Source organism: Belonocnema kinseyi, chromosome 7, assembly GCF_010883055.1.
Source record: "Belonocnema kinseyi isolate 2016_QV_RU_SX_M_011 chromosome 7, B_treatae_v1, whole genome shotgun sequence".
Taxonomy (NCBI): Eukaryota; Metazoa; Arthropoda; class Insecta; order Hymenoptera; family Cynipidae; genus Belonocnema; species Belonocnema kinseyi.
In genome coordinates this window covers 79063396-79080314 of record NC_046663.1, presented here as the reverse complement: position 1 = coordinate 79080314, position 16919 = coordinate 79063396, and the positions used below count along the sequence as shown (strand labels likewise).

General features: G+C 30.3%; 1 protein-coding gene across 1 annotated transcript in view; it reads left to right on the top strand.

Moving 5' to 3' along the window:
* Positions 1-2710: 2710 nt before the first annotated feature.
* The window catches only part of LOC117175825 (putative oxidoreductase GLYR1 homolog), a 72846-nt gene continuing 58637 nt past the window's right edge, over positions 2711-16919 (top strand). Inside the window, exons 1-6 of the mRNA XM_033365585.1 lie at positions 2711-2808; positions 2906-2942; positions 9558-9646; positions 9729-9855; positions 9940-10044; positions 10211-10396. Of these exons, the coding sequence (XP_033221476.1) occupies positions 2774-2808; positions 2906-2942; positions 9558-9646; positions 9729-9855; positions 9940-10044; positions 10211-10396 (579 nt within the window). The 5' untranslated portion in view covers positions 2711-2773. The remainder of the gene's footprint in view (positions 2809-2905; positions 2943-9557; positions 9647-9728; positions 9856-9939; positions 10045-10210; positions 10397-16919) is intronic.

Below are 16919 nucleotides of genomic sequence, written 5' to 3'. Positions count from 1 at the left end.
TATAAACTATTACGTTTTTCTTTGGGAACTTGTCTTTTTTGTAGAAAATTCGACTAGTTCGCGAAAAGATGAAATTGAACATTTATTTTCTAATTTGAAGATTCATAATTTTTGTTTAAAATAAAGCGATTAAAATTGAATTTAATATATTGTCAAATTTTCGAATGTTTCTGAAAATTTATTCTAATGACACGTTTCATTCTTTCATAAAACTTTCAATGTTTCAGTTAAACGTTTTATTTAATGATCGAAGAGATACGAAGGAATCTATAATTTAATAACACTATTAGAAAAGTATATAATTATGTAACTTATAATGCTATAAGAATACCTTTTACGTGTGAATTTTATAACGGTTTTATACGAAAATATGTACGAGGTGTTGAATTGAAGTTTTATATTAGCTTTAAACTCAAAATGTTAAATTCCCATGATTTTTATTTATCACGATTGCTATTGGTTTAGCAGTCATCCATACTTCAATTAGAATTAAAATTGGGAAAAGCATGTATGTTGGAAAATTTATTATGCTTATTTATTCTTTTTTAAATCCACAAGAAATCTATAAAAGTATAAAAAGATTATCTATTCTCAATATACTAATGAAATAGATAAACTAGTTGAAAACAGAAATTCATGGGGCGCATCTACATGAAATTGAAATTAGTCACCTTTTTTGGTAAATTATTCACCTTTTTTGGTAGCAAAATATTTTTTTTTGTAAATTCATTTTCTTTTAGTTGACAATTCAACTATTTTGTTAAAACTTTTTTTAACTGAAAATTAATCTATTCCATTTTTTGTTTACAAACTTTTTTTATGGTTGGTTTCAAATTCAATTACGCGTGAGAAAATGTATGTATTTTGTTGAAAATTTATCCACATAATTTTGTAAAATAATATTCTGATTGTTTCAAAGTCTTAACTTCTAACTGAATATTTAATTATCTTTTTCTTTAAATGTATCTCTTTTAGTTAAACATTCATATCTTTCGTTGAAAATTGAACTATTTTTTCGTTCAACATTTTGTAGTGGAGGTTAAGCTATTTCAATTTTGGTTAAAAATATATATTTTTAGTCGAAAATTAAAGTCTTACAATATGTTTGAAAATCTATGAATTTTGTTGAAAATCATTTTTTGTTTTGTTTTGAAAATTCATTTTTTCAACTGAATACTTAAATATCCATTTTCTTAAATATTACCTTTTTTTAGTTGAAAATGAATCTCTTTCATAGAAAATTCATGTGTTTTCTCGAAAATTCGTCTTCTTTAGTAGTATATTATACTCCATGTAATAGAAAATAGTTCAAAACTTATCAATATTGTTGAAAATTAATGTATTTTGTTAAAAATTATTCTTTTTGGAAGAATATCATTCTTTTTGTTTTTAAATTCATTTTGTTTGGTTGATAATTTAACTATTTGTTGTGAAAATTCGATTTCGTTTGTTTAAAATTTAATTTTTTTAACTGAAAATTTAACTGTTCCAGTTTTGGTTAAAAATTAATTTCTTTCGTTCAAAAATGAACTATTTTGTTGAAAATTCAATTCTTTATCTGAAATTTGAACTATTCCATTTTTAGTTGAAAATTAATTTCTATAATTGAAAATTTAACAATTATGTTACAAACTCGTTTTTTTTTATTGAATGAAAATTGACCTTTTCAGGTTAAAATTCAACTGTATGTTTGTTAACCCATCTTTTTTGTATATTGTCTATTTTGATTGTTCTGAAAAATTTTTTTTTAAAGTTCTTAAAAAAATAAATTTCTTTGTTATGCAATTATTATTAATGTTTGACCCTCGACTTGTAGACATCTTTGTTTTCCCCCACTCAACCTAAACTACCTAATTATGTTTTTCAGGTTAGGTGGGGGATATCCAAGATGTCTGCTCGCCGAGGGCCAAACAATAATACCAAAACCAAATGCATTTTCCGAAACTTTACTGTTATGATAACTTTGAAAAAAAATCATTTTTCATCATAAGTGTATTCAATTCTAATTTTTTTATTTTTCAATAGCTATTCAATTGTATAATAAAGTAGATAATTTTTTTGTAATAAGTTTGGTATTTAATTAAGTATCTTTTGAAAAATAAAATAAAATACCCGAATACACTTACTGTGAAAAATGATTTTTTGCCAAATTATTTAAAAAATTATGTTTCCTCTCATAGGATTAGTATTATTGCATGGCCCTCAGCGTGCAGACATCTTGCCAGCGAACGTCACAACTTGAAATACCTAATTTGGAACGCATTCTTGCAACTTCTTATTGGTCGAACCTTCTTTACCGGCAAAGCAGTACCGGATCTGATGTCAGCAAATTCTTGGTCCTAAATCAAAAAATGTAAAAATCTCTAAGAAAAATATGTTCCTGAAAGAGAAAAACTACTTTTTTTTTAACTAAAAAGGCAAAGTTAAATCAGAGATCTAACACATTTAGTATGCAAGACATCGCGAGTCTTTCAAAATGGCTCTGTTTTGCATTAAAATCGAAATATCATATTTTCCCCTAAAGTTTTAAAATTTCATAGAAAATAACAAAATCAGTATTCAAATCGGTCAAAAATATAAGATCGTGACTGATTATGCTCGAAATTATTTTTATTGAGCCAAAAGGAACTTTTTCAGAAGGTTAGTTGTTCTTTTGAGTTAGGAGTTACATTTTTGACTAGGATAGTAGTACACAAACGACGCTCTCGCTTGCTCGTCAGTCGGCCGCTTCAGTTGCTTGCCGATAGTGAAAGGAGAGTAAGATATTGTCAAAATGTCTGAGGTTTACAAATTGGGTGATCTAGTATGGTGTGTATCAAGTGTTTTTCGAATTTGCCGGTGTTTCATTAACGAAATGATAGAAGGATCTGTGACGTTTACTAATCACTTGTTCTCTGGATTTCAGGGCCAAAATGAAGGGATTCTCGCCGTGGCCTGGTCGGGTGAGTTGCATTTGCCGCTCGTTAACGGCTCATCTTACCTCACACACTCACACTACCCGTTTCGTTGCCCGCGCGTATCAACTTCAAAGTTGCCCGTCGCAAAAATGTGTACTCGGTTTTGATCAGTCTTCATTGAAAACTTCTGTGCTTTAAAATGCCATCTTCTTACATCTGTTGATGTTCAGTGATTTCACTTGTAGTGCACGTCTCCCGCCACACCCGCTCTTCAAATTCAAATTGGCGCGCATAAAGTGAAATTATAACCTAAATTCACCGGTTTCGTACCTCTTCAATATAATTACACGTTTAATACGTTTTCTCGTTTCAATTATGCTCTGTTTTCCGATGCAGTGAATATTTTTGTTTCTGGGTATTCCTGTCGGAGGTCAGTGACCTATTTCTTTTTTGTGTTTTTGGGTTATTTGATCAACCGGTTCTCGTCTGCTGGAAATGGTTGTCAATTTCGCGTGTAAGTATCGATGATTTTGATTGATTTACGAAAGTATTTTATTTGATTTCGGATTCTAGAGCTAACCAAGGGTAGAGACTTAAACAATGAGGACGTATTGCTTTTTTAGGTGAATAGGTATTGAACGATTACTCAAAAGCTGCTTGATTTCATAGATTATTTATTGGATTTATTATAATGAGGGTAACCTAAATGTCACAGAAAAGTATAATATTAATTATTCAAGCGCGAAAAGAAAGGTTGAGCAGACACTGATATTTATATGAAATACATGAGACATAATTCAAACTGGAAGTCTTTCTTTGCCACATAATTTTACATTTTATTAGAAAATTTTTTATTTTTGTATTAAGTCCAGTTACCTTGGAAAAATTGCCACACTTATGATCTAAGAAACAACTTTTTTGGAAACAATATTTATATTCTTCAACTACTTTACACCAAAACTAGAACCCTTTTACCAAATTACTTATTTGTTCGAAAGCTTCATAAATGTAAATAATTGTTTTTTTCTTGAATTTGCAAGAGTTACTATTTTTGAAGGTGCCTTCTAGTTTGTAACTTCACAATATCTACATTTTGTGAGTTATCTTCCCGTTCGAAACGAATAGTTTGACATATTTTATCTTCGATAGATGAGTTGAATTGTAAAAATCTTAAAAATTTAAAATTTGATTTGTTTCTAAAAAGCCTTCAACCAAAGAAAATATTTAATATGTTTTTGGAGTCTTTTTGGAATTCTGGTTTCATGCCTTACGTCAGGTAATATGCTGACCGCTCTTTTTGAACATTTTAAATATGGTCAAGAGAAATGATAGAATTTAAACTTTGAAATGATATTATGAATCACAAAAAATACATATTAGATTCAATATTGTAAGTCATTATTATAATTGGACACATTCAAGCGTCAATTTCAATTGCTTTAGTCATGTTTAAAGAATTTAGTCTGCAGCTTTTTACAGCATCTTAATTTGCGTTTAATTATGCAACATGAATTAAGAGTTTTATTGTTATTTTTTTTATGATTCCACATGTAAGTCAACATTTTTACGAAGAAAATAAATTTCAAAGAGACTTTGTTTTTGATATAATACAAGACAAAATTGAATACTAGCAGTCAAGTGTAAAATTCAAAGGATGATTTTTTTACATAAAATCGTTAGGGTTGGTACAAAGAATACAATATATCCTTTTTGGTGGTACTCACCCAGTAAGTAGAATTACATAGAAAAATTATTAAAAATGTTCAACTGTTTCCAATCCTGGATAGAGCAGTTTTTTGAATCCGGAAGATGAGAAAAATGAAATCGATTTCCGTCCTGTTTACAAAGTTAAATTTGGTGAAACACAACCTAAAATAAAATTAAAAAACGACTTGTATTGTACGTGTCATGAACACCCGCAAAGCATAAAATTTAAAACATCTGAAGGTTTGGCATGAAACGGCATGACCTCATTGGTAAATACTATACATATTAATTTTATCGTTATAAAATAAAATTGTGGTAAAAATTTATAAAATTATGTTTTGCCACAACATTCTATGTGGAAATGAGCCCTAATTATGTAAATTGTAAAGTGATCAATTCAGTATTTTGAAAAGCTTTTAGTGAATAATTATTCGATAAACCTTAAATAAAAATATTTAAAAGTATGTTATTAAGCAGAATTGAATGTCAGTGTAAGCCTTCTCACCGGGCATTGCTATTTTTTGGATCTCCCTTTTTCTCCGTGCACTTAATAGAGTTATATTAAACGTTTTAAAATTACACTTTTGTGACCGCTTTCTTGTTTGATTATTTAAGATAACGAGCCATATTTAAATATGTATATAAGCAACTAGGAGCTTATTACAAAAGATGAAGATTATGTAATTTGAAATATCGGTTCAGTGCTGATAAGATCTTTGTATCTATTCCTAATATTAATCATTTGCGTTCTTTAGACCATCCCAATTCTTAATCATTTCATTTATAACCGTCTTTCGAACTCTGTTCCACTGTCTCCACATCAATTTTAACGGGCAAGACTTTATTTTTGAGTCTATTGAAATAATAAAATTATAACTTTAAGAGTTTAAAATATCGAAAAATAAATTGAATACCTTGAATAATTTAAGTTAAAAAATGTGTAATATCGTTCCAAATTGCAAGACCAGTCTTTTTCACCTGGTTGCAAGGTTTCATGATTTGAAAAATATAACAGATACATTTTTTCTGAAATGGTTCCAAAGGTATAAATAATTTTGCGTTTAAATAATTCCATATTGAATGCATTTTATTATTTTAAATACTCTGATTCATTAAAATGTTAAATTTCAATATCTTACTAACGAAATTGTACCAACTTGTTGAGGAAACTCATGAAAATTCGAGAATGCATGATTCCTTTTGAAGAAATATTAAAAGTCGTTAGCAATACTTTCGCATTTTCTTAACTTTATTGTTCTAAATTCAGCATCTTACACTCGCAAGGATGCAATATTTTCAATTTTGTGAATGAGCCATCTTGATACTACAGAAATTTGCCCTTAAAATAGGTCCAAAGGGAACGTTCTTAAATTACGTAATGGTTTTTTGAGATTTTTAACGCCCTCTCCCCAATATAAAAAAGCATAGGATTCCCTTGAACCCCCTCCCCCTAGAACTTGTTACGTAATTAAATATATTTCATATTTTTTATTTTGATTGCAATATTTTTATTACAGTTGAAAATAAGTCACAATATAAATTATAATTTCATTTTGTACTTTTAATAGAAATTAAGAATGGATGTGTAATAGCATAACTTAATTACTTTGAAGTAATCAAAACAAAAACTGAATTATTGAAAATATTCATTCTTCAAGTTTTCCATACATTTGACCCCTGAAGCTTTTACGTAATTTAAGGACGTTCCGAAAAGTATTTAAAATATCCGTTATTATATAATTTCAGTCACCTATAATCGTTAAAAGCATTTAAATTTTAACCATTTTTATTTTTCTCTTTAGAGTCAGGGTGTCCAACGAACTGTGACATCGAGAATTTAATTTAAGATCGAAATTTGTTCTTTTGTCGCAAAATCTACTCTGTTTCTACTTTATCTTCTTTTAATTGTTTACTCGAGAATTAGAGTGAGGTTAATCAGATTGCTTTTCGATTATCGCTTAAGTTCTTTTGATGTTAATTATATGAGTTAAAACTTGTTCCTTGGAGAGGTTGAAAGATATCAGAATTCTCTATAAAAAAAAGCCAGGATGAAGGCAAATAGTAATCAAAATGAAATGAATATATAATTTAAATAAATTTATTAAAAACTTCGCGCTTCCTTATATTACAAAAATATTTCTTTCAGCAGAAAAAATATTAACATTTTTCCAACATTTTTGTTTCAACTTTAAACATTTTACATCATGCAAGCCAAATGTGTCACAATAATGGTGATCATTTGGTGCGATTTTTTAGAAATTTATTTTCAAAATGGTCCAAACAGCAATGAAAAATGTTTATTATCTTATATTTTATTTAAAGTTTTTTATTTACAGCACTTTTGAAATACTTTCTTTAAAAATATTGACAAAAGGACTTCGTCCTGCCTCATTATATAAAGAATTCCGATAGCTTTTAACCTATTTAAGAGAAAAAATGTAGCTGTTGTACAATTAACATTTTAAAAACTACAGCAATCATCGATGAACTGGTGTCATACTCGTGATCGGCAATGTAGATTCGAGCATTTGGTCAAAAGAAAGAGAAACTGCAGAAAACCTTTCACTAAATATTAATTATTTTTTTATTATCTGCCACTTATGAAATACAGGGAAAACAGAATCAGGACACTAGCCAAACTTACTTAACATCTATAAGCTATAATAGTTTTTCTATTAAACGCAATATGCGGCTACTATCGGTAGCTTTTTTATTAACACAATATTGGGGATTTAATATGTTCTGCGACATTGTCAATCCGTATGCTAACTAACGAAATTCAACTGATACGGCCGGCATGATTATAGTAAGAACACTCAAAAGCGTAGCCTCTTAGTTTAATGATCGTTCGCTTTAATAAATAAGTAGAAGATAAATTTCAATTATATTATTCTGATAAAAAAAAAAGATTATCTATGCTCAAGCACACTTTTTTTAAAGTTATTGCTGCTGCTAAATGCTCATAGGGGCCATATTTATTATGGTGCTGCAGCGCCCCTTTTGATGCGGTGGATGTTTTCTTCATCAAGTAGGTGTTTTCACTTAAGTCGCCAGCTAACTTCACTTCGTTGTTTGCTGGGGGGATAACAATGGACCAGATACATGGGATTCGGTCCATTTTTGCCCTATTTTGCCAATATGATTTTAAAAACTAATTTTTTCCATATAAGTGTATCAGAAAAATAGTTGTTACTAATTATGAACTATCTAATGACATAATAAAATGATGGTAATTATTATTAATTGTAAAGATATTACAGAAATAGTTTTGTTCAATGCATTTGGTCCATTTTTTTCCCTCTCAGCTGTCATCGAAGTGAAGTTAGCTGATTGTTGAAGTCAAAATATCTAATGAGGACGGCGACTGACAATTCCGGCCGCTAGGGGCATTATATCACTATATATCAGTCCCCGATAACGCATTGTTGAGGTGTTAGTTCTAAGTATAGTGAAATCCTTCAATAGCCCTCTCTTCTATAGCCCTTCCGAGAATTGATGCCGCAGGTAGATGTAACAGGGGTTGCGCGGTGTCTGCAGTTATCGCTCAGGCGAGAACAAACGAAAGCGGAGCGGACTATAATGATTTAGTTGCCACTCACCGCCAGCCCTAAAATCGGTGCTATAGAAGAGTTTCACTGTACTATTTTGAAATACCAGGTATGTGTGTGGCATTTGGATGTAAAAATAAACGAGCAGGTCGCTTTTCAAATGATAAAAAAATAAGTGAACTGTGTATAATGCTTTGCACTGCGTCTAAGCTAAGACATATCTCGACTCTCGGTACTGTCTTCTGCGTTGAACTTAACAAATCGCAGCCCCCGTAGTACCGGGTTATTAAGTAAGCCAGAAACCGGCTCACCCGCAACTTCATTTTTTATAATTAGTTATCTCTCTCCCTGCATAATAAATTGTAAGATCAGCGATAGTTGTGGTTTGTACAGATGTTAAATGTGATTTAAAATCTTGTTTGGTGCAGTTTATTTAGTTACACCGACTGAAATGTACATTCGTATTAGATCCTCAGTTTTGAAAATTTGCTTAGGTTATGTACAAATAATTTGTGAATAACTTGAATGCAGAAGTTTTTGGGAATTTGTTCAATGGATCATATGTTCTAACGTCAGAACCAGATTTATGAAGTTTTTCACATAAATTCTTGTGGCTCATAGCATTTTATAATAAACCATCCGAAAAAAATGCTTCCCTTGATAATCATGTCGCTTGAGTGATTAAAAATACCTTTCACAAGTGCTCAAAAAGTAGAAAATCCATCAAATTATAAGATAATTCGAAACCATATCGAGACGTCCCAACGATAGGATGCCGCGATATGTTATGAGTCTATAGTGCCTCCTGAAAAGTGAGCGTTCGATAGTCCTTTACTGGAATGGTGCGATAACATCCTATGAAGTGAATGTTTTTTGACAATGATGATGATCGCTGACCGAATATTCTTCCGTTTTGTTTTCTCCATCTGTCAAATTCCTTGAAGGTCAGCTCATATTTATCCTCAGATTTTTGGGGTACTAAATCTTTCTTTGCTTCCTTCACCTCTTCATTTATGCTGAGGGGTGACATTTTTTTTGTTTTTTTCCAAAAATTCATTCCAAACCCTTTCTCTTACTTTTTTATGAATAAGCTTCTTAGCCCCATATTTTTGTATGTTCCGTATTGTATAGTACACATAAGAGATCCAGATAGAGATTATATATTTATTAATATCTAATTTAGTTTCCTTCCTGCAATTTATTTCAAAATAATCCGAAAAAAGAACCGGTTAGCCCCATTTTACGACAAATAACTAATAACGGTTATTGATTACTTTTGACCATTACCCACAAAGATGTGACTTACTTTCTAAACTACCAACGGCAAACTGACTCCCTTACACACTTTTACCACTAATTTAATTTAATTATGTATCCAAAATACTAATTTTAACAATATTCCAAGGTGTCCCACCCTTCCAAGGATTTAAAGAAGCCTTCGAACACCAAAAAAGGCCCAGTGCAGTGCATATTCTTCTTTGGTACCAACAATTAGTATGTTTATTATCCTATTTTTAAAATAATTTCGTCATTTTCCTTGTTCTTTGACTCTTAAACAGTTCTGTTTTTGTTTTAGTGCATGGATAGAAGAATCGAACATCAAGCCCTATCATGAATTCAAAGAGACCTTGGTTAAATCCAGCAAAACAGGTGCTTTTAAAGATGCAGTAGAGGCAATCGAAGATTTTATTGCTAAAGGAGAGGTGAGTTTCGTAAAACATTCAAGCCGTTTTCCTTAGAGCTTAAGATTTTTAAATATTTTTCTAAGTCATTGTTTTATTTTGTAGATATTTGAGGATGGCCTTGATCCTGACTCCTTATTTGATAGACTAAAAGATGACACGATCTCAGTTGAGAAGAGGACACCGAAGACGACTCCAAAAATGCGCAAGGTTGGTTGTTTGACAATTTCTAAATGTTATATATTCATAATTAATTAAACAGTTCCTAGGGTATATAGTAAAAGTAACTCCACTATTAAAAACTGAAATTTAACATACTTCAATAATTTGAATGATTAAAAAGGCAACGGAATAAAGCGAATATTTATTTCTTCAGGAAACTCCAAAGCAAAAACGATTAGACAGCGCAGAAATTCGTCGCCCAGCCAAAAAGCAAAGAACAGAGTCAAGTACCAGTAATAGCATTCGAGTAGGAAGCCTCAGTCCTGCTCTAAATCACTCAGCTGCAGCCAGAAAATCAGGATCAACATTATTGAACAGACCGTCCAATATTGCCAGACCTGTAAGTCCCTTTTTTTCGTAATTCTGCATGTTTCAGTACTAGCGTCAACAGAAAAATTTAATCTTCCTTCTGAGCACGGAAGTTCGTTTTAGAGTTATATCCCTATATTTTAAAGCCTCTTGGAGCAGAGATTTTAATTTGCATTCCACCTATCTGCAGTCAACTTCGATTTAGTCGAATTAAAAAAAATAGGTTCTGTCTAGACGGCGTTCATATCGATAATTATGTGTAAATTTTGTTCAGTCATAACGAGAATCAGAAACAATGTTAGATATTTTATTATCAGCCACGTAGTATTTATTATGTAAAGACACCCGCGCCATCTGGAGAACAATGCCTTTTTCGCATCTTATCGGAGCGGCTGTTTGCTTAGAAACAAAAAATAATGTAAGGGGCTTTACTTCAATCAAACTAAATGTAGGGGGCAGCATCTGGACAGGATATAAAATCTCTTGATGATCGATTCGGCGCTCTACCCATTGTTATGACTTGAAATTTGTTGATACTAATTTCAGTAATTTAGATCCATTTTTTGTATACAAAATGAGACTTTATAGTACTTGTAGACTTTAAGCTTTCAATTTTTAATTACGTGATTAGCGGTTAAAAAAGACGTTCAAACTTGCACTGTTGACCAAGAAGAATAGATGTCCACGATAAAGAATTTTATTCGCACTAAAATGATTAGAGGAAAACATATAATATAAATTAACCTTGTAGTATCGACGTGCCAAATTACAAGGTTCTATCTCATAGCGTACAAATAGAAAGTAATGATCTCGGAGAGGGCGCTGATGTTCCGTACAATTTGCATGGCAATTATCAAGTTCCAGATTTTGCCACCGGGATAAAAGCGTGCTATTTAGATTCCCAAGGTAGACTCTTTCAATACGCATAGGCCGAGATAAAACCTTGTCATTTCGGCAAGTCGATATTATTTTATTGGGTGGTTTTTATTATTAGATTCTTTCAGGCTTGCTCTTTTATTTGCTGGTATTCTCTTTCCTTAAACTTTTGAATTACACTTTTTCTTGGGTGTGTACTATATAAAAGTTCATCTAATTATGGGAAATGGAACTCTTTGAAGATTGAAGACATTGATCAGCTTTTCAGCTCTCTTTGAATTAAAAATGGTTCACTAACTTTCTTTAGAAAATGATGACGACGGAAAGGACATGCTATGTCTGTAAATAAATTAAATGCGTTGATACTTCATCATCTTTCACTTTATACCATCAACAGCTGAGTATCAGATGTTTATTTGCTTCTTGAGGCAGGACGCTCTGTACTACTAATGTACTTCAACAAAAAGATTTCAAGACAGAAGCAAACTGTCTATCAAATCATTAAGCTGACCCTTTTTCGCAATTTATCCATTTTCAAGAATATTCTTTTTGAACTAAACGTCCCAATTTAAAGCTGTGCCCTATGTCGCGCTTGCATTCAATACTATTTCAAGTCCTTTGTTTATACGCTGGACTTGCAGCAGGATTATGTGAAATTTTTAAGTAGTGCCGTGAGTCAACATTTACCTGTGAGGCGCATGTGGAGTCAATTAGTTATTTTTTACGCTTCAATATCTAGTATGTGCGTGTCCAAATGATCAGGTTTCATCTCGGAGAGACCAAGTAAGAAAATGCTAACTCGTTAAGACAAAATGAAAAGGTGCTCACTCGCGTGGCGAATTCTAGAAGCTTAAAAATCCCTTTTAAATTATATTGCGGATATCAGCGCCCTCAACTATGTAGTACTCCGGGATGGAAACCTTGTCCCTTGGACATTTTCTGATTTATACATACAAATAATAAGTACAGTAAGATGCTAGATGAGATTACTGGGCATATATGTGTGAATTTTCCAAAGTATGCTGAATGAATGAGCGAACCAAGGATTGTTATTGGATCAAGATTTCCATCACACAAGCGTTATATTGGTACGATCATCCATTTGGCGTACGTCCTCCCCACTACTTATTAAGTAAAATCCGTTTGCGAGTTGGCATTTTGAAGAAAATAAGGATCTATTTTTATAAATGATCTTATGAATTGTGTAACTACTTCATTTTCAATAATCATGGGAAAGTCAGGAAGCCAAATTTTGGAAAATGTTCAGAAGAAAATTGCTCCACAGGAACGGCAAATTGAGCACTTGCAACAAAAAATGTATATGCATTGGACTTTTTCTTTAAAATGTATTCAGTTTGCGGTTGTGTTATTATAATAGATATCATAAAAAAGCACTAATTTTATAAGGTAATTTGTTATCTACCATATATAAATATTTTATGGACTAAGAAATGTTAAAAAATCGTTTAAAGGAACCATTCTTTTTTCAAAATTTTTTCTTATCTCGCCTATTTTTTTTAGACAAACCACAGGTTTTTATTTTCAGGAAAACAATCGGTGTTATTAATTTGAAACTTTTTAATACTTTTTATTGGGTCTTAAACTTTTTTTTAGGTCAAAATGAATACATACACCAAGTTTCGTGCTTTCTTAGCAATTTAAGCCGAAATTAGACAATTTTCGTTGTGCCGCTGCTACTATTATTTACATTTATTAAAGATATAAGATAAGGATGTATTCGCTTATTAAAAAGTATACAAAAGGCTTTGTTTTTACGGTAACTCAACCAATAAGCAGACAGATACTTAGAATTAACTGACTTTGTCATTAATTGAACTTTTTTAATAATTAAGCAAAAATAAGTTTTCATTGTTTCGAACGCATTTTTGTACACTATACGAGGATCAAGCTATGCGGAATATCCGGGAATTTGCCGAAAATGTTGTGCAGCTTCAAAAAATACGGTTAAATGTCTGGATTTCGTGAGCAGATATGTAAAATCTGTGGTCATAAATTTAAGTAGGAATTTTTATGTTTTGTGTAAAATTATTATTATTAAATTATACGATTCAATGGCAAAAGTGTGTAACAAGTTGATCTTTTTCGATTCAATACTAGCCAATCATGAGGTTGAAAATACTTGAAATTTATTAAACAAAACATGGTGCAGGCAGTAAATGTGTCTATTACTGTTAGCGTAAAAGTGAAACTCAAAGAAATCTCCTGTGCTGTGTTTTTTGCCTTATTTCTTATATTTTTACGAAAAGTTTGTTATATATAAACACGAAATTTTGATAAACGTTTTTAAAATAATTTGCTATTAAATTTCCGAGTTTAAAATTGAAATGCAACAATCACAAGAAAAAACCCGGGACAAGCGTTAATTTCAATGCGAGAATTTTCCGGAAATTCGAAAATTAAGTTTTGCTAGGCCCTCTAAATGCAAAAGGATGATGTACGAAGGTTTCCGTTGAATAAGGAGGCATAAGTGCCGAAATTCGAATTTGATACGTCCTGAAAAAACTGTTTGCTCTTTTATTTTAAAAAGAAACTGAAACTTGATTTGTAAAATTGACAAAAAGAGCCCATTAATTATTGAAAAAAAATTCTAAACTAAACCTAAACGTAAATAATTTAAAAAATTTGAAGTCATGATTGTTTATTTAAATGTAGTCATTTGCATTTTTGCTTTCTTTCTTCTACTTTAGGCACTCTTCCACTTGTAGGTCTGAAAGTGTATTTTCTTCATTTTCAGTTTAAAAAAGTATAAATCTAAGAAATTATTTCACGTCAAGAAAGTATTTAGTATTTATTGAGGAATACGTCCTAAATTTTACAATCCACTAAAAAAGTTTTGTATGCATTATCCGACCTGGAATACGGAAATTTGTAATTTCATTAAAATTAATGGTCTGAAATGTATCTTAAACATTTTTTTCCTGGAATAATTTGCACAGTATTTCTTCTACAATATAAAGAGAATATTTTTAATAAGTCATAACTTTAAAATATTTATACCGTGTGACCTAAACAAATCTTGAAATTCGAAATGCACAAAAAATACACATTTTTGTTAGTTTAAAGATTTCTATGATACTTTTAAATGTATATTACTTATCATTTGATATTCAGCTTTATTTTAGTAATGATAAAATCAATATAATCGATAAGCAAAACTTATTTTAAAAAAACAAAATTGCACTGAAAAATTATCTTAATTAACTAACTCACATATTTTTCCGGTAAATGATTGGTAAAAGTACATTTTAAAGTACCATAGGAATCTTCAAACGACACAAAATATGTATTTCTAAATTCAACATTTTTTATGTTGCCCGTATAAATATTTTAAAGTTTTTCCAGAGTGACCGCTGGATCAGGAAACCGGGAATTTTATGAGACCGGGAAAAACCGAGATGTGGCACTTGTTTTTTGATCGAGAATTTGACTAATTTTTAGAAAAAAAAACGTAAAAATTTGATTTCAACGTTTTCTAAATTATTAATTGAATTTTTATATTTGTAAATTATGATATAATTCAGTTTATAATAGAAGCGTTTGAAATCTACAATTTTGGATTAAAAACATTTTAATTTATCAACTGTGAATAAATTATAATGATCTTACACGAGGATTCGGAATTTGTTTAAAATTGAGGAATTTTCAGATTTTAGCGTTAAAAATTAGGCTGTTCCAATTGGAAAGGCTTAGTAGTTTAACATATGTAAAGGCTCCATTGAAACATTATAAAATATTTTCAATTTAAAAATATCTTTAAAATAATGTATTCACAATTAATGGCTTTTATTAAATTTAAAACATTTTCTTAGTCAAAAATTTGAAAATTGAAACTTTGCAATTAAGAAAAAGAACAATTGCTTAATATTCAGAAGTATTTCTCTGTTCACTGAAAATCGGTAATTATAAATCAAATGTTTAAAACTAAACTTCGAATGTCACAATTTTAATTGTTTGGTAAAAAAAAGTTTAATTTACAAGTAAAATTGTTGAATTTTAATGTATAATAAATATTGAACACCTATTATTCCTAGAAAAAATTTGAGTAAGTTGAAGTAATATTTAGAAGTTCTGGAAATATTGAAATTAATTTAAAACTTAAAATGATTTCAAATCATTTATAAAAAGTGAAAGGCTTAAAAACGATTTCTCAAGAATCTTAGGAAAGTTGAAAATGTCTTTATTTTGAAAAATTAATTTTAAGAGAATAAGAAAAATAATTTAAAATTTGAAAAAATGTAAAACAATGTCCAGATATTTGTGAAGAATTCCTGAAAATAAAATCAAGAATCTAACGACCAAATTTGGACAACCACCACAAAATGTTCCTATTGCAATCTGAAAAAAAAAACATTCTCCTCTTCTCCTTTCCCCCTAAAAAATTAAAAAAAACGTTAAAAAAGGGTTTCAAGTTTGATTCTTATCTGATTTAAATATCCTAAATTTTAGTCTACATATTTCAAGGTTTTAATATAAAATTTGAAGGGTTTTAAGGATTTCTAAACTACACTACCGTGAAAAAGTTTACGACCACCTCTTTTTTGATGACTGATAAAGTTCTCGTAATTTTTATTATGTCAGAGCTCAAATTAGTTTTCCCTGAAGGGTGAAATGCTCTTAAAATTCGGTATAAAATGAGTCCAGAATGAAGCCAATTTGTCTATTTTTAAAGTAGATATTGTAAAAATAGTGTAAATTTCAATGTTTTCCTAAATGTCTAATAACTTCCGTGATATTCAATATTTTTATTGTTCTCGTGCTTATATTTGAGTATTTTTCTACAGTATCGCATCAGCTTGTGAGCAGAAATCTAAAAAATGTTCCTATCACAGTGCAAAAACTTTGAGTCGGAAAAATTTGAAAACATCTTATCTGTAGGCAAATTAAAAAAAATTGAATAAATAAATGCCTTATCTGAAATAGGCAGAATAAGCGCTCTTTACCTGTCCGCGGAGCGGCAGTAAAGTGACACTTTATTGTACCGCGGTGAGCGGGACGTAAAGTGACAGCAAGGAGGAAGAAGTGAGTGAGAAGTAAAAGAAAAGAGTGAAAAGAATTTATTTTAAAAGTACTTTAAACTATGAAGTGGATTTCCGTACAATCAAGCGCCAGTTTACAGAAAAAGGGCACCTATTTTACCTATTTCATATAAAGTATCGTATGCACCACGGCAGTAAAGGGACTTTTATAGAAACTTTATTGTTATGTATTTGATGCATCTAAAAACTAGAGAATAGCTTTAAAATGAACCCAAGAACATTAAAAAATATTGATAATTGCGAAAGTTATTGAAAATTAAAGAAGTCATTCAAATTTACACTATTTTTGTAATATCTACTTAAAAATAGACTAATGGGCATCACCCTGGGCTCATTTTATAGATTATTTTGAGGGCATTCAACCATTTAGAAAGAAAAATGTTTAGTTCTGACATAATTAAATTTAAGAGAACTTTATCCATCATCAAAAAATAATTTTACTTTTAATTTAAGAAGCGTTCAATTTATAACAAAAATGTCATTGTTGAAATTTTTTTTTCTGGCTTAAAATGATTTGCAGCTTAGTTCTTATTACTTCATAGAGAAAATTTGTGGCAATCGATTTTTAATTTTTTAATTTTATTGGCCGTGAGAAATGTTTGCGAACCGGGGGGGGGGGGG